Source organism: Epargyreus clarus, unplaced genomic scaffold (assembly GCF_041222505.1).
Source record: "Epargyreus clarus isolate Ecla_fem2 unplaced genomic scaffold, WU_Ecla_fem_2.2 ptg000008l, whole genome shotgun sequence".
Taxonomy (NCBI): Eukaryota; Metazoa; Arthropoda; class Insecta; order Lepidoptera; family Hesperiidae; genus Epargyreus; species Epargyreus clarus.
In genome coordinates, this window is record NW_027332216.1 from 6,159,548 (window position 1) to 6,183,255 (window position 23,708).

Genomic DNA, 23,708 nt, shown 5'->3' on the forward strand with positions numbered 1-23,708 from the left:
ATCATGTTTAAAGGAGTCACTCGTGCATTTTGGATCGCTTTACCTGATAACTATGTTAATATCCCATAGTTAATTACATCCGACATAAGGATAATCGTAAGTAAACAAAGGCTGGGAACATTGATTAATTCCTTAACAAAGTAATTGCGTTATATGGTAGCTAGTACATAGCGTTAAGTGTTATCTTATGTACTTATATAATATCTATTAATAGTTTTATATACATTGAAGTACAAAGAGCTCCGAAGTACCGGCTTAATCGTAGGCGAACTAATTAAATAGACGTCGAATGCACCACGCATATACGCAGTTTTAGTATTACATCAATCTAATAGTATAAAGGTTCATGTGTGGTATCATTATTTTTGTAATTTCTTAAGTTACCTAATATTACTTAAACCGACTGTGACACTATCTATCCGGTGATTGTAAACCAAAGAACAAAAATTTTACAATTAGTACCTACTAAAAATTGACAAATATTTGGTACCGAAATATTGGATAGATTAATTATTAATAAGGCATAAGGCATCAATGTGCAATCGCATGCCCTCACATCGCAGAGTGTCAAGCTTATCTCTATAAACATTTTTAGGTGTCTAAATAGTTACATTACCTATAAACACAACATGTATGAAAACATGAAAATCGTGTATTACGATATACTGACAATAATTATAACTTACTTTATTATAAAAATATTTCCTTAAATTGCAAAATATACGTCGGTATCTGTTGATATCTCGTTGGAAATGCGGAGGCAAACTAATCGATATATTATAAAAATAACTTGTTTCTATGAAATAAATATAAATAACATATAAAATAAAATAGATTAATGCAATTATTACTAAATAGCTAGGTAGGATACGTTTGCGATTGCTGCTATTCAAAGAATTGTTTATTTCAATTGTATCTTATAAATACTTATTAAATATCGGACTAATAGCATTTATCAACGTCAGAGTCGGAATTTAACCGTTTCTACGATATCTCGCTGGCCTCGAGTTTGCAGTCCCTGCATTGAAACACCACTAATTCTGTCACATAACTATTGGCGCCTGCACCAACTGGCGCCTAAGTGAGTGGCTCGCTACCGTTTCTATAAGGGCACCAGCACACATGCTACTTTTAGCGACGACAATCGAGGATTTTTATGATCTATCAAAGACCTAGCTGAAGATGTAGTGAGCAAACGGTACAATCCCAGACATTTGAGCGCTAGTTGAAGCCGGCGCTACTTTGGGATGCTCGACTCAGCAACTGCAATCTCCTAAACTACATATTTAGTGACATTAAATTTTACGAAACTGCGGCAGGCTTCGTTCCGTGTGTGCATTGCTTTTTATCCTGCCCAATGTTGTCTAGTTTTTATGCGCTGCATAAATTGATAATTTTAAATAACCACTCTCAAAAATTACAGTTTCGTATTTGGTTTAGGAAATAGATAGAATTAGAACTGAGAAGTCTGAAACAGGGTGGTTTTAGTAAACACATCGCAGTAAATTATTCATAGAAGCTTTATTTACTTAATTCCAAGTACGGTTTACCTACTCGATTATAAGTATGTATTGTATTTAACATCGCAGTCAACAATACATTATAGAATTCACAGAAATCCATTGCGTCTATGCGAAAGATTATGCAGATTACGTTTGAAGTAGCACATTTAATTTTCAAAGCGTTGCGCCTTTATCAGTTTATTCCTTTATCATTAAAGCAAAACATCTCTAGCACAAGGTTTTATCTAGATATGAGGTAGTTTGTACATGAACGAACGTATGAAGTGATAACAGAATATTGGTCTTTGGAGCATTGACCTAAATTTCGCGGGAAAGTTGGCACACGCGCGATTTTAAAATATAACAGGCCGATGGGTTGTCGAGACGAATCTGTCCCGTCTGATTTGTTTCACTGTACTTCGATACCGATTTGGTTCTTCCGGATTATTTTACATGATAAAAAATTGGAGCTATGAACTATGGGTGTACAGTCTCACTGATTATTTACGCGCGCTTCTAATTAAATCAATTTAAACTAATTCTAGGCTACTGATAATTACTACTAACAGGCGGTAGATGGTTACATAGATAAGCTTATTAACGATAGAACGTGTATTTTATAATCTGTAAAACAACACAGTATTTGAAATTGTAAATATTTCATTGCAATAATGTAGGTTAAGATAACTTTTGGTTGCAACGTCCCACGGCACCGGGTACCTTTTGAAGGTTTCCCCCTCGTAAACAAAAAAAAAAAGGGTTACAACGTAACGATATATTTTTTTCAAGATCTAGTTAATATCCAGACTTATTCATAACCTACCTAATATTTAAAAAGTTTTGATAATTTTTGAAGTTATTTGTGATAAAATGATAAATAATTTTTAAAATCAGTTTCGTTTGAAATACTAAGATGTGCTAAACCGGAAAGTATCTGAAAACTAAAACAACAATAAGAAAATGACGGCTAAAATAAATGTTTTGTAAGAAAAGCTATATAATGATAATCATTTTAATTAGTTTTCCTTGGCCAACCTTCAGTGAAATTATAAATGCGCAATAATTATGCCATAAAATATGACGGAGTTCTGGCGTATAGTTTTCTCGAGCCAATTCTATGAATGATATCATTAATCCAGTTACTCATTAAGCGGACTAAATCAATTTGTTCCAAGAAAATACCATGAAAACGGCACAAGGTAGTTGTTTACTGCCTAAAAATGAATCAGACTGAGAAATTGCTTACAAATCGATAACGTATGCTAAGAAAAATCTACATAACAATATCAAGTCGTAATATCACAGTAGGTATGTTGAATGAAATAGAAATATATAAAGAAAATCGCGTAGAATCACAGGTTTAATACGACACACAAAGTTAAGCAACATCGGGCGTGGTTAGGAATTCGATGGGTGACCGTTAAATTTCATGCGCATTTCACTTCAGAGGGCGCGTTAAGCCCAGTTCTGGAGGTTTTTATAGTAGAATAGCATTAAACTTAGTCTAACATAAAGAACCGATTGAACACTAATCTATACAGTCATCTGATCTGTATAACATACAATAATATTAGCAAAGGTGTATTCAAAATCACTAAAGGACCACACAAAAATTCGTAATGTTATGACGTCATTCATATTTTTCAGTTCAACTTGAACTTTGAAAATTCCGTGTTCTTAGTAATTATAAAATAACCTTATAATAAATTAACTTTTAAAGCAAATGTAAAGGTCATAAAAACAAAAATATGGAAATTGTTAATTATATACTTTATCATAATAAAGTACATAGCATGCATAATAATAATAAATAGGCTTAGTAATTTAAAATTTTCCATATATTAAATTTAATGTAGGTTTTTTGTTCTTAAGATTTAATAATATCCTGACATAGATCATAGTTATTTGCAGAACATAATTAATAAATTATTAAAAATGACTTGATTTGCTTAATTGAAAAGTAATTTTGCTTTCAATGACGTAAGAACTCTAGTGAGTAATTTACAAACCTTCAATCTTCTTAGGTTTTAATTAAGATAAATGTGTTTTGTTATTTCAAAACCTACTTTCACATCACGTAAACCAATACTTAGTGGGATAATTCTGATCGTTAAAATTTCACTTTTGTTTTTATCTTCCACAGGTAGTAATTTTCGAAACAACTTTTAATTCAAAAGACAAATTTAATTTGTTACCACCGGTACTTGTATGCATATAATCTGTTGTTAACCACTTAAAAGCTATGTTTAAACAGCCTAGCTTGTTTGTTTTTTGTCTTAGTGCCTGGTTCAAACACCTTTCTCTTCAAATAAAACAGAGAGATTTTCACGTAGAGATTTATAGAAAGGCTGATATTAGCCTCTTTAGCGTTAGTATGTAATTGGCCTGTCGACTCTAATACATTCAGAAAGTGAACATTCAAACTTAAACTGCTTGAAGTACGTCATCTCATGTTCACAGTTGCAACAGAACAGCCATTTCTGTAACATTAATTTTCAGTAAAAGTAAAAGTATGGATTTCTCTTTATTATTCATTTACTCTCAATGTAAATTCGTATTATACTTTAATATTAGTGGTACGACTTTAGTAAATAATATATTGCTTGAGAGTAATATTATCGAAATAATTATTATTATTCTTTACTTAAATCCCTTCATTTGTTTTTAAAAGCGATTCTTCTAATTCGTATCTTTCTTTTGTTTCAGTGTCAACATTTTTATCCCAAACATTATGATTTACAAATGGATATTATGATAAGAGTGAAGTGTTGTCAAGAAACTAAAAATCCAAAGTGACGAAGTGGTGTGGGTGTCTGTTTCGCTACGTTCCGTTACTCCCTTACTAGTTAAAATGTCTGATAAAACGTCGTCGTCGATCGGCCCTAGAAGCTTCGAAACGATTTCCGAGGAGGATGTTGAGTGGGAGAAACCGTGGGACAAACTGTTGGATGATGTGAAGACTGCTGTACCTACTATCATTAAGACTAACGCGTCGAGTGCTTCGATTTTGAGGAGTGAGGATGCAGCGTCGACTGCTCGCGTGAGTGACTTGGAGGCGAACAAGCTGACGCGGTCGAAGAGCCTCAACCAGCGTAGGAACAGCAACGGACTCCTCGGCTCCATCCCGCGACAACTGCGACTCTCCCTCCGCGGCGTACGCAGCGAGCCTTCCAGCGTCAAAGACGTGCCGACTACTAGAAATGATAGTTCCCTCAATCTTCTTCTTAGGTAAGTTGAATACATATTTTATGGTATCCTCTCCTTTTTCGTAAACATTTGTTTTGTTTTTTAAACACCGTTTTTCTTTTACTCTAAAATGTGGAAATCTCAAAATCAAAAACAATATTTTGGTAAATTCAAGCAGTTTCCGATATTTTCACGCTGTTTCAAACGCATACGCTTGATTCAAAACAAAAAATCTACATAAGGACAATATAGAAGGATATAACACATAAACAACTCAAATTCGTTTGTGACGACTTTTTAATGTTATTCAAATGAATATTTTATCTTAATTAGTATAAGGTATATAGATATCAATATCTAATTTGATTGATTAATCAATTAGGATAAACGGAGGACAACTGTCATGACGCCGTTAGAAATTTCGCGTCAATCGAGGGTACGTCAATAGAGATTATCCTAGAAATGCATTGAGATGTTTAGAACTTGAGAGAAAGCTGCCTTGTAATAAATTAGAAATTCCTACATGGAACGTGCTAAACAGATATAGGAATGGACAAGGCTTCATGTTATTTGTAATCGCTGACGTGTATCGGTCATTACTCAAAATAATTGTTTTTCAAATGAAGGATGGCGTTAAGTTTTACTTATTTCGAAATTGCATAGGTGTATAACAATAACAAGCTTCTTGTACATACCATGAGAATAGATTTATTTGATAAAGTTGTAGATACTTTAGACAATGCAATCTTGGCAAATATCTTAAATGTAAACCTACCTAACGACTCAGATAAAAGTTCAAATCATTATACAGAACACCTTCCATTGAAAAGTTTTACGTTTTAATTTTAATTCACAAATACTTGATGCGTGTAGTGTCGACTGGGAAGAGGGTATCAACGGGGAAAGGGGTGTCAAGTAGTAGTTGAGAAATAGTACTCTAAAGAATTCCCATTTGAAATGTTAGAGGTCAAGAACAATGGCACCTACATGGCTTCGCCTGCGGTCGCCCCCTTTACTCCTTTATTGACCCGACTATAATTGCCACTCCAGCCTTCGGGTTTATTACCTTCGTTTTGTCATGCATGGGGCTTCGCTGTAATAAGTTTTCTCCGAGAACAAATTAAAGAAAAAACAATCAACCTTCGCGAAGTGAGAACGCGCCGTGCATTTTAACTCGAACCACACTTAAAAGGTTTTCCGCCTATAAATGATATAGAATGAGATTTACCAGGAACTTTGGGCCGCATGCAAAATTTATACGGAGGAAACGGACGTCCTTCTTTTTAGCATGATCCGCAATGATGTGCAGGAAACTCGTCGCCGAGGTGTTGTCAGACAATTGTAGTGGAAATAATTATGCGGGTTTTCGTCTGTGTCTAATGTCTACTATTAAACTCACGTTACAAGTAAAGTGAGAAGTATAGACGGCGAGATCGGTTATTAGGAAATATAATATAGTGGAAATAAAAATATATAAAGCAGGGGCACACGACCTGGGTGGCGGGTTCGAAGCGAAATTAAATTTGTGGTCTAGGTGTTTATATATAAATCTTATTTATTCATGATACCATAAATAAAATGAAACCTAGTGTGATGCTAGAATCTAGAGGGCGGTATTTTTTTTTTCATTTTTCTAATTATTTCGTAAATATGAGGTAATGTAAATGCAGACGCCAGTCCTTTTCCTAACAGGTTTCTTTTTTAAACCTAATGTTTTATTCATTATTCATCATTTTATTACGTCACTTTCTTTAAGTCCTAGATCAAAGCAATCCTTGTATTCCCTGATAAGGCTTCAGACAATAGGCACTAAAATACAAGCTACTTGTACGCTAATAATTTATAGTTCGCAACCAATTACGATCACAATTTACGACATCCAATTAAGTCAGCACCAATACAATTACCACTTTATTAGATTAAAAGGAATCGTGCTTAAAGGAAAGCCAGTGATAAATCTCGGGCGTTTTTATTGCTAAGTGCTACACGGATTCCCATCACGATTGTACCAAGAACGTACCGAGGCCGGTCACTTCCTCTGCAATAGTGGGGACCAATCCGCACAACAATGTGCTTATTAGCGTATGTCGAACGTTTTCGTATGTGAGTCGGGTGCTAGTTATTGCATCTCAAGCGTGACGTCCGCTCTTGTTTATTTAGAAAGAGGAGCAGGAAAGGAGTATGTCACTCATTCGAATGTGATCGCTACCGCCTCTGTAACTAATTATAAACTGTTTTTCTTTCATTTTTATAGAAGTAGTAAGCGAGCATACAGTTTGATGGTAAGTAGCTTCTGTCACGCTTGGGAATCTGTAATCATCATCAGATAATTGAGGTCGGCTATAAATGCTTTACTAGTCCTAAGGATCAAATTCTAACGCCTTGCATTAGTATGTTTCAAACCCACTTAACTTCCTGCTTGAGGTAGGCCACTGACGTTTTGATGGACATCTGTAATGAACCCCAAATAGGATTAGATTTCTACATGAGGCCACATATGCGAGGCTACCCCTGAGAACTGAGCCGTAACGCCTCGGAAAATTATCTCTCCCTTATCGCATCCTACAAACCAGAACACAACAGCGCTTAACTGTGCTGTTTGATAGAAATAGGTATGTCGGTAGTACCGCCGGAGCCGAACCACAAAGGGTACCTTCGTTGTTTGTATAATTAAAGTAGTAAATTCCCGCATTCGCTCCGTTTCCTGGCATGCCTTATCGTTTTCTGTTTCGCCCTGAATTTAAACTGTTTCCGAGCACGTTTCGCAACTCCTTCGATATTCACGTCATTGGACGTTGAACCTGCAAAAAATAAAATTAAAGCGTACGTTTGTAAAATTTTAATGCTATTTTACATGACGGTATTTTACATGACAGTATGTTTATTTATTCTAGGGCAAAACAAAGGTTTTGTGTGGGGACTGATTTTTAAAATAATTATGACTTGACGTCTTGATAGGATTTGTTTAAAGATAGAGGATGTTACACGTGTATGACGTAAGCTGCGTCTAATTCCGGAAATGACTAGGATGCGTGAATTTGTAAACGGTTTTCTTAGGTCCCCGAATCATGCAGACAATTTTCATCCGTTAGTTATAATCATTCTGTACTATTTTTTGCTTAACGAAGTTGTGTTTGACATTTATTTAGGTAAGTATTGTCAAATTTGGAACTTTTACTTCTATTAACTGTCAAGTTCTATTCTATTCTAATAATTGACAAATTTCGAACTGTTACTTCTATTAACTGCCAAGTTCTATTCTATTGTAATAATTGTGAAAATTTGGAAATTTTACATCTATTAACTGTCAAGTTGTATAATGATTGTTAAATTTCGATTATTTTCTAGGCAATAATTAACAAATTTCTAACTTTGTTAGGCAGTAATTGGTTAAAGTTTATGACTACTTTAGGCCGTAAATCAAACACGTTTGAAATTTCCATTTGAGGAATTGTGCGAATGCTTAGTCAATGACGACGGTCGTGACACAGTAACTTGCGGTATCTGCAACCTAAATTGTTACACGTGACACCTACTTTTTATTGCATGCTTTGCAAAGGTGTTTTCTCTCAAATCAACACTTTGATGAGAAAAATATAATATTGCAAGGGATTCAATTTTCAAAAACAAAAGTTGCTTACATCACTATTGATGACTTATTTTTAACTAGTTTTTGCCCGCGGCTTCGCCCGCGTTTAAAAGAAAATAATATAACATACTAACATACATAAAACTGAAAAATCTTACCTTCAACTTTGCTAATCGCCATCCCTAGTTCCCGTGGGATTTCCGGGCTAAAAACTATCCTATGTCCTCTCTCGGGTCTCAGACTATTTTTGTACAAAATTTAATTAAAATCGGTTCAGTGGTTTAGGCGTGAAGAAAAGACAACCAGACAGACAGACAGACAGGCAGACAGAGTTACTTTCGGATTTATAATATTAGTAAGGATTGTTATAAAAACATAAGTTTCAGCTCGATTATTTTGCACATTTCAATGTGTCATCCTTATTTCTGTTAGGTACCTTCGAGATGTCATTATGTAAACCAGGTGTATAAAACAAAGCAATTACAGTCATCCACAATCAACAGAATTTCAGATGAATGGATATTTAAAATAGAAACGGTAATGACGTGGTCCGTTACGAAATGTTAACGCGTCACGTCACTTGTACAAACACTTACAAGAACACCTTTTTGTTGCATACAAAACAAAAGAAACCCATCAATTGTGTTTTTCTACGAAGTTTTAATGATTCCTATAATGCTAAGGTAGCAAACATTAATGAAGAATGACGTCATCAAACATAATGTTCACATTTTATTATTTTATAATAACTAGTTGATAATAACTAATGATATGAAAAAAAGTCACAACAAAAGTCACAACAACTTTTTGTTGTATTATGAAACAAAAAAAACTCGTCAAAAGGAATTTGCCTGAAGCGCTTGCGACGCGTCCACATGTTTGTGTATTTGTAGAGTTTTAGAGTTTAAGGCAAGTGCCAAATGTGTGGATGCAACATTAATGATTCTTATGCGGCAAATGTAGCAATAACACATATACACATATGTGTACAGGAATGACAGATAAACTCCACATTATTTTATACAAAAAGCTGTTGATAATAACTAATGTTATGAAACAACAGTGATAACATAACTTTTAGGCAATTTACGAAACCAAGAATCATCAATAGTGTTATTTTACGAAATATCTGCGTTCACGAAATGTAAATGATGTCTATAATATGGCAAAATGAATATAAACTTGAATATATGTCATCAAACACGTTATTCAAACAACGTTATTATTTGGTTGCAATAACAACAATAGCAAAGTTTTGTATTAGACGTATTAGTCGATTATGACTTTAAATGTATATCTATAAATACCAAATATTTATAATACCTACATATTATTATCTGTTATCGTATTAAAGATGAATAATCAATCTATCCTATTATTTTCTACCAAAGATCGAAATTTGACACTGAAGAAATTGCCAAATGTTGATTTTTGGTGAGAAAAACATTATTAATAACGGACTTTAAAGAATGAAGTCGAATGGTAAATAGTTCTACTTTTTATAATAGTATACTTCTTTATACTATCTTGCATACGTATTGTCTTTAAAACTCTTCGAATCTACATAATTATTCGATACTCGATTGATTCGATCCAACAAGTAACGTTTTCAAGGATTATGAAGCATTTGATAAGCTCTCATGGTGGTCTATAGAATAATGTTATCGTTTTACATGGGTTTTACATTTAACATCGCCAGATTAGATATAAATACAATAGCCTTCGCGTCGAAAATACCCAAATACAAGTTCTAAAGTTCACGCGAATGCCAATGATTTCATAACACGGAAATTTCTACGTAATATAAAAAAGTGGTAGAGTTTACCACAAAAATTCCAGCCTAATAACAATTTGAGCGTTGTTTTGGTCTATATGACGTATTGTATCTAAATTACTTGGTTAGATCAGAATCAAAGTTTAAATTGTCTAGATTTTAAAAGCCTAACACAGTGTTTATCAAATTGAGCGGTAACGCATCCTTGTGGGCGCTAAAAGCTTAGAGAGAGGCAGTGAAGGGTCCAGAGAAAGTTAATAGGGAGTTGAAACCCTCTGGTTTAAATATAGAAGTTGAAAGTTCTTTTTTCTTAATGAATTTAGTGAGACTGTATTATTATCCTAATGGATACTTTTAAGATCAATTATAATAATAATTTATTATAATTGATCTTAAAAGTGCTCAGTAGACACAATAAGTTTGAGAACCTCTGGTATCCTATGGAGTAATTTACCGATATCCGCATTTGCATCTTACGTTGCATAAAATGGAAACCACGTGGATATTACACATAAAAGAGAGATATTACCTACTCGTACCTTTGATAAAACCACGTTGAACATTTTAGACAGAAATAACGTCATCCCACTGTGAATCACTGAAAATCATAAGCGCCTAGTGACTGGCTTTATTTATAAAACACGGTAGTAGAAGTGATACATTTAGAACTAACAAAAGTGACTAATTATAACTAAACTCAAAGTATTTTTACGCAATGAAAACATTTCGTGGACAATATTATTTAACATTCCAACAATATTTCTTATTTTGTAAAATTCTAATTTGAAATATGTATGACATGAATATAAATGAGTTGAATAACTTGAATTAAAATGTTCAAATAGATACCACGTCATTCAATTTAATACCTATTTTTATAAATTTTATTTTTAAATTGATGTCAATTAAAAATTGAGGTATAGTGCATTGATAGGTACGTTCTTTTAAGTTACCATTAATGTAAGTCTTACCTCATAAGTTATAATGATCATGGAATACTACGTAGTATTGCAAAATCCTACTTTATGAGTGTATTCTAAAAATATTACTATGAATGAATCATTACAATTGTATATGTTTATGTTTACAAAAATGACTACATAATATTACCTAGAGGTAATATGATTACATAATATTACCTCTAGGTACTTAGGTCTAGGTATTTTACTTACGTACTTACTAATGTGGGACGTCTTACCCCCCGGGCGCATATATATTGCGGCATTGTCAACATAAGGGCGATAGGCAGTAAATTCGGTCTTAGACCGGGTGGTTCTGAGGTGGTCAAATGCCCACCGGATTCGAATATTTATTACGAATTATATAAAACATTATAATATAAGGAACAACGAACAAGCACAAACATACTTTATTGAAATTCTATATTGTATTTCTAGGTTGTATTTTACCGGTATTATTTAAAGTTCCGTTGATTAAAGTTAAAATCTGCAAAGCAATAGACCGCTTTACAGTTCTAGTAAGTACACACTTAGTACAAAGTACAAGAAGCAAACCGGTTAATAATGATTATGTAACTAGTGAGTCACGGTCACGAGCCCTCATTGACTCCATTCAGCAACACGTAATGAGTAAGCGGACCTTTCATAGTATTTCGGTCGATTAGCATATATAGCACCTATACAATGTCATGTAAAATAGTGAGGTCTGTCTCACTTCCTTTAGTTTTACTACCGAATATCTAGCACAAAAAACAAACATAGAGAAAATACTAAAACGAACAGCTGGTATGATAGTAGAACTAACTACTTGTTACTATGATGATATCACTTGTGTACCTCGGAATGTTTTTAAATATCCATAAAACCATACCGTAAGATACTTCAGTTGTTAAATTGACAAAAATGAAAAATAAAAAGTTAAAGAGTATACGTAATGATAAAGAGGGAGATAATAAAAAAGGAACTAATGGATAATGGTTTGTGTGGGCTGAAGGCTCTTCATGAACCTTGGCTCTAAGATGGTTGAAGTAATAAAAATCAAATACACCTTAAGTACAACATTAGAATTCGTCAGGACAGTAAATTTCTGCTTCATGTAAAAGTAAGGATATAATGATGACAGATTACTAAATTACTGAAGAGCGTGTCATAGAAACACAGAAGGGAATTTGATTCAATTCATAGAATTCTTAAGCCATTTTAAGATGTAAAAAGCTAAACCTTTTATAATATATGAAGGAACATTTATTTTAGGCATATTTGAAATTTAAGAAGTGTGTTTAAAAATTATCCTTTAAAGGAAATAGGGATTTATTACTTTTTTCAAAAATTACCCGAATATTAAGAACCCTCGAATATTGTATGATTTGACAAATATGTTGCACAACCATTTTTATTATTTTGAGACTTATGAAGAAGGCTCGTCTTGTTAACAAAATGCAAACAGTTGATCTTTCAAAAAGAAGAACCATCCAAGAATGTCATTCACTAACCGATTTTCTATTGATCACGAGGTTTGTTTTTATATACACTATCAATTAATAACGTTAACCGTTCGTCGAGTAGGTATCTTTCCATTCGTTTTTGCTATTTTTTATTGACATCGTAGTCAGTGCCTCCGTCACACTACATTCAGTTTTGGAACACCTGAGTCACCACCGAAAGCAGTTCAAAGAACCGTTGACATTATGTATCATTTACAGAAAACCCACCGTTGCTATCAGATCGTCATTGATATTCACCTCTCAATTCTTTTATTCTTTATCATCTAAATCCAACAAAACGTTTGGCAATTTCTCAATAAAATAAAAACCAAATAAAATGTATAAACTTGTATAACCACTTTTTAAATACCAAATGTGTATTCAGGACTCCTATGGATCGTGGACATTGCTACATGAGTTAGATGATGGTTATCATTCACAACGCCAAAAACTTAAGTAAAGTTAATTTGAGTTCTACCTAAAGAGTAACAATAAAAGATGCATTGTTATTCTTAAAACAAAATCAGAAACCCGACATTAACTAAATAATCTTCTCATAAATACGCTTCAAATCATGTCTATCTATTACCAATTAACAAGTAGCCAGCATAACAATTCATAACATGAATGTTCAGCGTTTGCAACGGACAAATGTTCAACAAATTTCATATATCACATAAGAGGTGTAATTTAAAGTAATTGATTACAACGAAGCACTTGCATGTAAGGAGACATCACGTTTTGCTTCAATCATTGCTTTAGTTGAGACATGACAGGATATTGATCATTTAATCAAGAACACAGAAGATGACAAGCTATTCCTGGTTTCTTGGCATATTTATAACACAGTTTTCAGAGAATGAGGCAAATACATTGTCTTAACGATCGTCAATATTATTAGTCCATTTTCATCCCACTGTTGGACATTGATCTCCTTTAAAATGAGAAGGGTTTAGGGCGTAGTCAGGTGTAGATTGGAAGGATCGCAATTGGTGAGGATGACAATTTCATTTCTTTAAAGATGTCTTTCTTAGGTTTCTTAATGCTATTTTCCTTAGACACTTCTATGCTTTTATAATTTTTAAATTCACTCTTAACTTCGAAAAGTCAAAATTTCATCGGTGGGATCTGAATCTACACGCTTAACTCTTGACGTAGAATTTCCACCACTAACATTGCTAATACATGCAGCTATTAATATAATGGGATATTAAAAATGTACCATAAAATTTCAATCTCAAGGCTTCTGGTACTTTCTTGTTTTAAGGATTTAGTCAGTCTACGATTTTAGTTTCGTAAAACAAAACACAACAACAAAAGATTCGAATAGCACGATTAAAACACCTAATGCCATCTACTAGAGAATAGCAGAACTTGTAAAGAAACTCCGAGTATCCGAAAACGTAGATATAATACGGATAACTATTTCCGTCGCAACGTCTCACGTGTCACTAGTTTGAGTGTCTTGGCAACCGTTTTCGTGTATTACATTGAGAACGAAGTTCATCTTATTTTAACATAGATTCGCCATTGGTATTTAATCTGGTAAATGTAAAGAATAATCAAGACTTTGTCGCGTTTGGTTCATGTTTAAAGGTAGAACCCTCCGTGTGATTCTGGCGGCACCATCGCCACACCTATTTATGCCTTTTTTTTTTTTTTTTTTTTTTTTTTTGTTTACGAGGGGGAAACCTTCAAAAGGTACCCGGTGCCGTGGGAGCGACACAGGGTTATGTGGGATTTTTACCGCACTAAAACCCCCCCGGTGGCCTTCCTCTACGTTGCCAAGAGGACTCCGGGATCTCCTACGGAACGCAACCGGAGTCCTCTGAACGCGTCGCCCCTTCGGGCTCCACCCAGGTAAGCTCCAGGACTCGCCACACCGTCTGGTGTTTACGACGGTATGCGACCACACACACCGCCGTCCTTCCCGGAGTTGCTTACCGGGCGGCTCGACCTCCCAATCTTGCCACCCGCAACCCCGGAAGCCCCCTTTTAGTCGCCTCTTACGACAGGCAGGGGATACCGTAGCCCTATTCTAGTCCCGGGACTACAGGGACACCGCGCCGGGAGGCGCTATCTGCGCCTTCGGCGCCTCCTTCTCCGCGCGGGATCGGCGCGCTCCCTGGCCCGTTCGGCGTCCTCCTTGGTGAGCATAACGCGCTCGCAGAATGCAACCACGCTATCCCACGCCTCGCCAGAACGGACCATTGCCGCGACGACAGCCTCCGGGGAGAGGTCTGGTCCTATCCGTTGCACCAGGATCCGCCGCTCGGACTGCCACGCTGGACAGTGCTCGAACGTGTGCTGCGCGGAATCCTGGGCATGCCCGCAGTGGTGGCACTGCGCTGTCGCTTCCCTGCCTATTCTATGCAGATACTCACCGAAGCAGCCATGTCCGGAGAGCATCGGTGTCAGCCGGTAGGTGACGCATTTCCTCCTTTTGAGCCATGCTCGGAAGTTGGGCAGTACTGCACGGACTACACGTTGGCGTGCGCCCCGTGGCTCCTGTAGCCGTTCACGCCAGCGACTTAACGCGCGCCAGCTGGCTCTCGTCCGAAGCATTTTAACCGTCTGAGGATCAGCCCTCTGGCGGAGACCGCGGATCTTAAAGAAGATCTCTGCGGTCACACCTATTTATGCCTAAAAACAGTAAGCGCTGCTGTGTTAAAAGGGTGTGGTAAGGAAGACATACTTTTCCAACGTATTACAGCTTAGTCCTCAGAGGTAGTGGTGCATCTGTGGCCGAACTTTGGTGGGAATCTGGTCTTTTCTGGGGTTGATTATGGATGTTCATAGGCGGCAGTAGACACTTAACCTCAGTTGAAGTGCATGCTCATTCGCTACTTCTATATTATGTCCATAATGTCAGTTAGTAATCCCAGGTTATTCAGAGATTTCGAATTTCTATCCTCAAGGAAAAAAATACATTTCCATTGGATTTCCTTTGTCAATTTAACACTGTGGGCTTACCATATCCGTGATCTGAATCTATTTTGCAAACGCTTTACATAGCTAGAAAACAGTTTGTGTCGACTCACATTGAATTGCAAAAATTTGCTACGTAATAGTATTCGTGCTGACCTGGTTTGCCACTTTTGTATAAATAAATACTTAAAACGTGTAAAAGACGTTTATTTGTTAGCAGTTGGAATCATTTTTATCTGATTCTCTATTGTAATTAACTTTCGAAATTGTTTTAATATAAAGTAGAAATGGTAAGCGATGAAATAACCCAATCCCAACCAATAAATTTTATTGTGAAACTGAGTACTCTAAAATTTAGAGTTCAAGAAATGCAACAAAAACATTGGTTTTTAAATAACAATATACATTATACGCCATTTCTCTAAGAATGTATATTGTGTAGGTAATTAATGCAAATCTGTCATGACAGACTAGATTCAGAATAATCTGTTTACGGGCTGAAATTTATTCAACTGAGCAATTGTGAAACCATCGGAAAGTTTTAGGAGCTAGGAATATGAAGTACTTCACTCTATTAAAACAATGTTATATACAATTTTAAAGGTGTTTAACGGGTAAGGGCTATTTAAGGTACATTAAAGAAGGAAGAAGATCACAGCACGAACCCTTTGCAAAGTAAATAAGCAAATATTTGACGTTAGGATCGCAAATTTCAAATTTATTAATATTTGGGAACTTTGTTCAGCTGCTTCGTAATTATCAGATGACGCATGAGAAAATCAAAACAGCTGTCCAGTGGAAAGACGCACGCGCTTCTTTTCGCTATGACCTCTTTATCCGACGTTTGTTTGTTCTGGAAGTACCTTTGAGTTACACCTGGAAGTTTGCGCCATACGGAATAGTTTGAACGCTTACAAAACAAACGCAATTATTTATTAGTATAGTCCGCGCCAAACTGCTAGTCTGTTCTGAAGTTGTTGCGGACAGGTGTAGTCATACACGTTTCATTTCTATATTCAAAGCGGACTAGCAGTTTTACGTGGACTATACTGCCAATTGGTTTTAGAACGATTAAATTGATGGTCAGCTTTGGTGGCGCCATCGCTTCTGTTACTGTTTTACAGTTCACATGTGGTTGATATCTGGTTTTGGAATAATATGCAGAAAGATTTGATGGTGAATGAAAACACATTTAGTTACTTAGACTATTTTAGTTTGGTTACAAATATCATATATGACATGGAGTATCTAGTAGATATTTATATTTTAGTGTGGTGTTTCATTCTTTCATTCATTTTGATAAATTATTCATAATCTTTCATCTTTCCATACATTTTATAGAGATAACAATATTTAATTAACAGGTTTATAATTTTTTTTTCAACTATCTGTGATCATTGGTAATCATTTACGATTCTGACATTCATTAATTAATCTTAAAACTTCTAAGAAAGACTTAACATTTGTAATGAGGTAATTCATGTCTTTTCAGAATTAATGTGTGGTTCGTTTAGTTATTTTTTGCAACTCTGTTTTCTTTATTCCACAAATCACGACTGAGCTATATCATAAAGCTTAAAGCCAATGAACTTGCAGAGTCAGTGATTATCTTAAAATCTAAAAATATAATAGCCTTGTCTTGAGAAGTAAGCTTTTGGATAAACCGCAAGGCATATTTATAACATTGGCAATACGTACTTAGTTGTTAAACGCCATTTTCCCTTTAGTTGGCATTGCAAAAACGTGATGAGTCGATGGCACTAAGTCCACCTGTTGCTCGTCATGTCACATTTTGTATTCAATCGTCTGGCAAATCTGGTGCCTCAAGAATGATAGTCGTTGACTTTTAGCGTTATTCTTTCTTCTTTGATAAGTAAAATAGAAAGATACTTCACAGCCATGAAATTGAATAACAAAAGGATGATTATGTCATTTATTGTTTGAATTCTGAATGAACAAAAACATTTTTAGAGACAATTTACGTATAAATAACTAATACTACATAATAATTATTTCAAAAATTTTAGGGACATTTTAGAACGGAGATGTGACAACAGTTTATTTACGCAACAATTACAATTCTCAAAACTGGTTACATTTTCTTGTTAGTGATCAATCTATATATTTTACTCATCTAAGTCTTTTTTGGTTATTCCCCTTTAAAAATTATAAATGTTTGGTTTCCAAATCCAGCTTCTATTAAACTCTTTTTATTGCGGTAATTATGTACCATTTTTAACAACAGTCACTTTTAAAAAGATCATTGTACTGTAATTGAACTTGCTTCATTGGGAATCTGTTGTATAATATTTGTTTTACTGAAACACATTATATTTATATCTGAGATTTTGACCAAAATAAACCAGTCTGGCTAGTGCAGCTTAATGTAAATTTTATTTTAAATCATTACATTACATTTGTTCCAAAATTTGTATTTTATTCCTTACAACTGTTATTTGCACCCTACCTCTTATTCTATTTCTTGTTACTTTAACTCCGCACCTGTAGGTTACCTGGAAGAGATCGCTTATTAGCGATAAGGTCGCCTATTGTATTTTTAAAATTATAATTTTCCTTGTGTATATTTCTTTTATGGGTACAATAAAGCATATTATTATTATTATTACATTGCTGAATACATAGTTGGAAATAAGGCAATAATTCATTGATCCAGTCTTGGTCATCTTGTAATGAGAATCTATGGCACAGCAAAATAAGTTTTTTTATTTAACTGCGATCTTGGGTCAGTAAAATAACTACATACACATAAAATAAATTCCATCCCCTTTATCAACATTTCTTGTAGTACGTATTTTGGATTTATAGTGGATGACAACATCTTACGGAAACGTAAAAACTTGCTCGTGATAATCATAGATTAGTAAAGATACTTCGCCGCCTTGAAATTGAATGAAGCCGCAAATGGCTTATTATAGTAAGTTCTTTTTTTGAATTCTTGACAAATAAAAACACTTATAGAGAAAATTTACGAATAAATAACTAATACTGCGTAATTTTCATGATAATTAAATAATTTATAATAATAATTTCAAATATTTTAAGGACACTTTAGCACGAAGACGTGGCAAAACTTTTTTACGCAACTGTTTCAATTCTCAAAACTGGGTACATTTTCTTGTTAGGAGTGAGTAATCTTTACTAATCTATGGTGATAATATCTATTTTCAAAATATTCTATTTTTGATATCTTACCACCCGCACTTCCTAGCTCATTTCAATACTAGACCCATTCTCAACATAGAAACAGTAATGAGTTAATTATAATTATTATGATGATTACCAATTAGATCCAAAGGACGTATATAATAAGTTACATTCCGATTTATTCAGTGCATTATTACCCGTAACTAACGCGAATTCTTTTAAAAGGTTATATGATAAAAACCTCGTGTAATATGCCGGTTAATAGTAAAGGCCTTCTAAACATTTTATGATGGCGCCGGCAATCTTTGTCAAGAAACATTCCACCATTAACCCATGTCTATCCCACTATTGGGCAAGAGTAAGTAGGGTTTTGTCACAGAGTAGAAAGTTTAGGCCATTTAGGCACTATCCCTGTAGTTCCGGGACAAGAATAGAGCTACGGTATCCCCTGCCTGTCGTAAGAGGCGACTAAAAGGGGGCTTCTGGGGTCGTGGGTGGCAAGAGTGGGAGCTCGAACCGCCCAGCCAACGGCCCCGGGAAGGACGGCGGTATGTGTGGTCGCATACCGTCGTACGCACCAGACGGTGTGGTGAGCGATAAGCTCACCTGGGCGGAGCCCGACGGGGCAATGCGCTAAGAGGACTCCGGTTGCGTTCCTTTGGAGATCCCGGAGTCCTCTACGCAGCGCTGAGGACGGTCACCGGGGGGGTTTTAGTGCGGTAGGAGTCCCACATAACCCTGTGTCGCTCCCAAGGCATCGGGTACCTTTTGAAGGTTTCCCCCTCGTCAACAAAAAAAAAAAAGGCCATTTAGCCACATACAATGCTGGCTCGTAATTTCGTAGAATACGCACTTGAAAAATTATTAGGGAACTTTCAAGAATATCATTAACAACCCATTACTGTCCCACTGCTGCACACGGGTCTCCTCTAATAATGAGAAGGATTAGGCTATAGTCCATCGCGCTGGCCATGTGCGTAGACTTCACATACCTTTAAGATTTTTTTTAAACCTCTCAGGTGTGCAGGTTTGCTCACGATGTTTTTCTTCACCGTTTAGCAAGTGATAATTATTTTTTAATACGCACATAACTTTGAAAAATCAGAGGTGCGTGGGATTTGAACCTCGGACCCCTCGATCGAGAGGCCGAGTTTCAAGAATATAGGTTTAATTAATTCCTAATTCGCACAAAACTTCGAAAAATTGATTACTTTTGAAACATTTACCTACTTGTGACATATTTCGGTTATGTAAGATCAGCAAAGATTTAAGAACTGAGTAGCGTGAGGATATTTGCTCCAAGAGATGTAAGTATTCGTTCAGTTAGTGTTGTACAATAGGCACATTCAATTAAGTTAGTTGTAATATTACAACTTACCGGTCTGTAACATTACACGTGTAATCTCTGGCCGATACCAATCTTTTAAACGAGTATTATTTTCCTGCTTATACGCATAACCTCATTATCATTATATCACTTTATCATTATATCTACATATACAAATATAATATCTACCACATATTAATATGAAGATACCTACTCATAGCTTCACAGATCTCGAATTTTCATCCGAATGACAAACTGCATCATAAATCATGTGTGTTATGTCGTCACGTGTTGCTACAGAAGTGGTTCTCAACCTCTCGTTCTCATAATAGTCATAATCATTATAATTGTTATACGGGTTAACTAAAGTGCCTAATATTTTTGATATCGGATATTTAAACATAATTATTATTAAGTGTAATTGAAATAAAATCAAAATTCAAGAAAAAACATTTGTACCTAAAATCTTTAAAATGGTACGTTTTATCTATAAATCATATAATTTGATAATTAAAATGATATACCAACATAGGATTTAAAACCTTGAACTAAATTCCTTAAACTATTTATTATTTAATCAAACCTGTACCTCCTGACACATTTTTGGAATCTAGATAGATTAGGTAGATATCCGGTTGTCAATGTCACCTTTAAGTCTAAAATTAATCATATTTATAATTTATTAAAATATCCGACTAGTAATTATTATAAAAGAGCCGACAGCTTAGAAGCAATTTACTGAAAAGGAAAGCCTGTAACTAATGTAGTTTATGTCACTCCCACAGTTAAGACTAATCCACCTTATATTAGGTTAAAATCTATCAAGCTGTTTGAGCTGTAAGACATTACAAATTATATGATACCTATACATACATTTTTTTTATAAAATGGAGTAACAGACGAGCATGCAGTACACCTGATGGTAAGTGGCTACTGCCGCCCATGGACATCTGTAATCGACTTTAGAGAGGATTAGATATTCGTACCGGAGGTCGGCCACAGATGCGCCGCTACCCCTGAGGACTAAGCTAAAATGCCTCGGAAAAGTATGTCTCTCTTACCACACCCTATACATACGTCATACTCATATATTTAAATACATACATGCGATCGAAAATTACTTTCTAGTCGAGTGAAAATTATAAAACTATATATATATAGATAGAGAACTATATAGATAGCCAAGAACTTTGAGCATCACTGTTCTAATGGATATTTTATTCAACGCAACGGGTCGACATTGCTGTCGCGACCGTCAAATGCATTGCAAATTTTCTGTCTCATACCTATTATCATTATTTTCCTCTCCCTACTATCATTTCGTATAATTCTAACAATGGTATTATAATTTAACTTCTAATACAATACTATATAAATAGTTACTACTCAAGTGTTATAAGAAGTAATATTTCAAATTTTTATTCATATTGGGTTAAAAATATAAACACACAATCATTAGACAAAAAATACAAAGATGAAAAATACTAAGACAAGGACAGTTATTTCTATCACAGAGCTAATTCCGAAAAGAAACTAATTTAATGAAAAAAAAACATTTGAACCTGTACTCTGTCTGAATAATCATAATAACTATGCGTCCTTTATTGTTTAATCGATTTACGCAGACGGTGTATTATGTTAAATCATTAATTGATATCTATTCTACAACGGATGCGTCACATGATAAGCATAGTATTAATGTAATGCGTCATCCTAGTAACGTCCATAAACCCGATCGCGATAAAAACTCTCATCTGTTCAATTACGAGGAATAATCCACGCCAATGATTTAATTTTCATGCGGCTTTCAAGTGCCTTTAATTCACTTTATTGGCAGCGGCAATCAAAATATTTATTTAATCGCTAAAGCGTCTTAATAAGATCTTCGATGCTAATATAGAGTCTGGAGTGAGATTTATTCAAAAAATAGACTAGGCGACGTCTCGACGCGTCGCGGCGCCACTGGCAACGTTGGCACAGGACGCTCGTAGTGTTTGTTTGTGAATGTCTTCGCATCTGTTTCATTAAACATCCGTACGCTTCAGTATTGGACCAATTCTCTTCACAAGCAGTGCTAGTGGAAACGAATTACATACGTAGTTTGGGATTTCTGCGTCGCCATTTTCGTTTCGCGCAACGCTTCGAAATGCTCGTGGTTAAAATGCTGCGGAAGTTCGTGGTACTCCTATTCGACATAAAGGAAGTGTTCAGTGAATCTCTGATCAACGTGCTGATGAAAGACAGAATGGTGACAATTCAATAACTATTTTCGCAGCTGCACTCAAACAAAACCGAGTTTCAGTCGCAACTGAAAACAATTTCGCGTCAAAATACATTGTTAGTAGGAAGCGCTGGATTCGCTGTAAACGTTAACAGTTAGTGACTCGCTCGTGAAGTTCGCACAGGATAGACTTGTATTCGGCTTTCGGGATTTGTGTTAATTATTCAAAAATTCAGGGGAATTTTATTTATTTCATGTTTAGTAGAATGTCGGGACTTAAAAGATGTATAAGCCAAGTGTCAATGTTTATGACTGGCAAGCCGATCAACTCATCAGAATCAGCATGGAGGGAAGAGCTCAATAAGTAAGTTTATTGGACTTATTACAGTTAATTGTAGGTTTAATATAACAATGTATTACTAGCTAACAATAAAGTTTTTTTAACCATCTTGAAATATTTAGTATAAGATGATTCATTATAGCATACAACCCGCTCGCTGTTTTAAAAATATTCGTGTAGTAGAGTAGCTGCAGTGAAGCCCCGAATCCATTTTTAAAACCGAATGAAAATGTTATCATTGCCACTGGCACGTATTTGAAACAAAAATAATTATCACTTGTTTCTGGGCTTTTAAAGTAGAAAAACATTGCTCAGCAGAATTAATTTAATCTCATAGATACATTAGGTCAAACACATTAACAGATCCCGAACCGAGCCCATAATTAAATCATATTTAGATTCCTATCTGAGATTGGCCACAGATGCACCGCTACCCTAAAGGACTAAGCTGGAACGCCTCGAAAAAATACGCCTGCCTTATCACACCCATCAAACACACAGCAGCGTTTAACACTGCTGTGTCTAACCTACCTAATATAATTATGAATTTTCACAAACAACATTAAAAGATAAAGAAAGGATTAAAAGGGCTTGAATAATACCGTCACTACCTTGCTCTACTTAACTAAATCAGAAAATAACATAATATATCCCAATTAATGCAAACTGGATTCTGTCGCATATGGACATTTATGGCCAGCACAAAATAGAAATAGGAGTCTGACCTATGATCAAATGTCGATGCATTTGAGGACTGAACTAAATATCTTATGGGTCCCTGTTGCCATAGCTTTTAAACTAGAAAACGCATATTAAACATTCTAATATAATGACGCCTTTTACCGATATTTAATCGGTTGCAGCAGTATGTAGGTTTAACCTCAGTGGTACCACCGCAACACCTATTTCTAACGTGAAGCTGTTTTGTATTTCGGTGGAATGGTGTAGAGGCCGACTGACTTACATATATATATGGGGACCATCTCAGTCCTCTGGATTGACAATCTATGATCGCCGGCAGGTGGAACCTATTCTCTACGGTCGCTATGCTTGGACATAAAGATGCCCATAGTTATAACTTCCTTATAATTTGGTTGTAGTGTAGTTGAAAGTCGTTTACGTAATAACCATGAACGTCATATAGAAAGTTTTATAGGAGACGAAGGAAGGATATTCATATCTTCCGTTGTGATTAGAGATGGGCAGAGGGTTTAAACCGGGTTTTTACCCGGT

At 35.2% G+C, this 23,708-nt stretch overlaps 1 protein-coding gene across 6 annotated transcripts in view; it reads left to right on the forward strand.

Annotated features, from left to right (window-relative positions):
* LOC140744272 (ATP-sensitive inward rectifier potassium channel 12) overlaps positions 1-23,708 on the forward strand; it is a 59,779-nt gene that overhangs the window by 19,999 nt on the left and 16,072 nt on the right. For 3 of the 6 annotated variants that reach the window (XM_073075818.1, XM_073075817.1, XM_073075819.1), the window contains exon 2: positions 4,209-4,730. In XM_073075818.1, coding sequence (XP_072931919.1) covers positions 4,354-4,730 — 377 coding nt within the window. In that variant the 5' untranslated portion in view covers positions 4,209-4,353. Of the gene's footprint in view, positions 1-4,208; positions 4,731-21,866; positions 22,500-23,708 lie in introns of those variants that run through there. The other 3 variants (XM_073075822.1, XM_073075820.1, XM_073075821.1) reach the window with 3 other exon arrangements.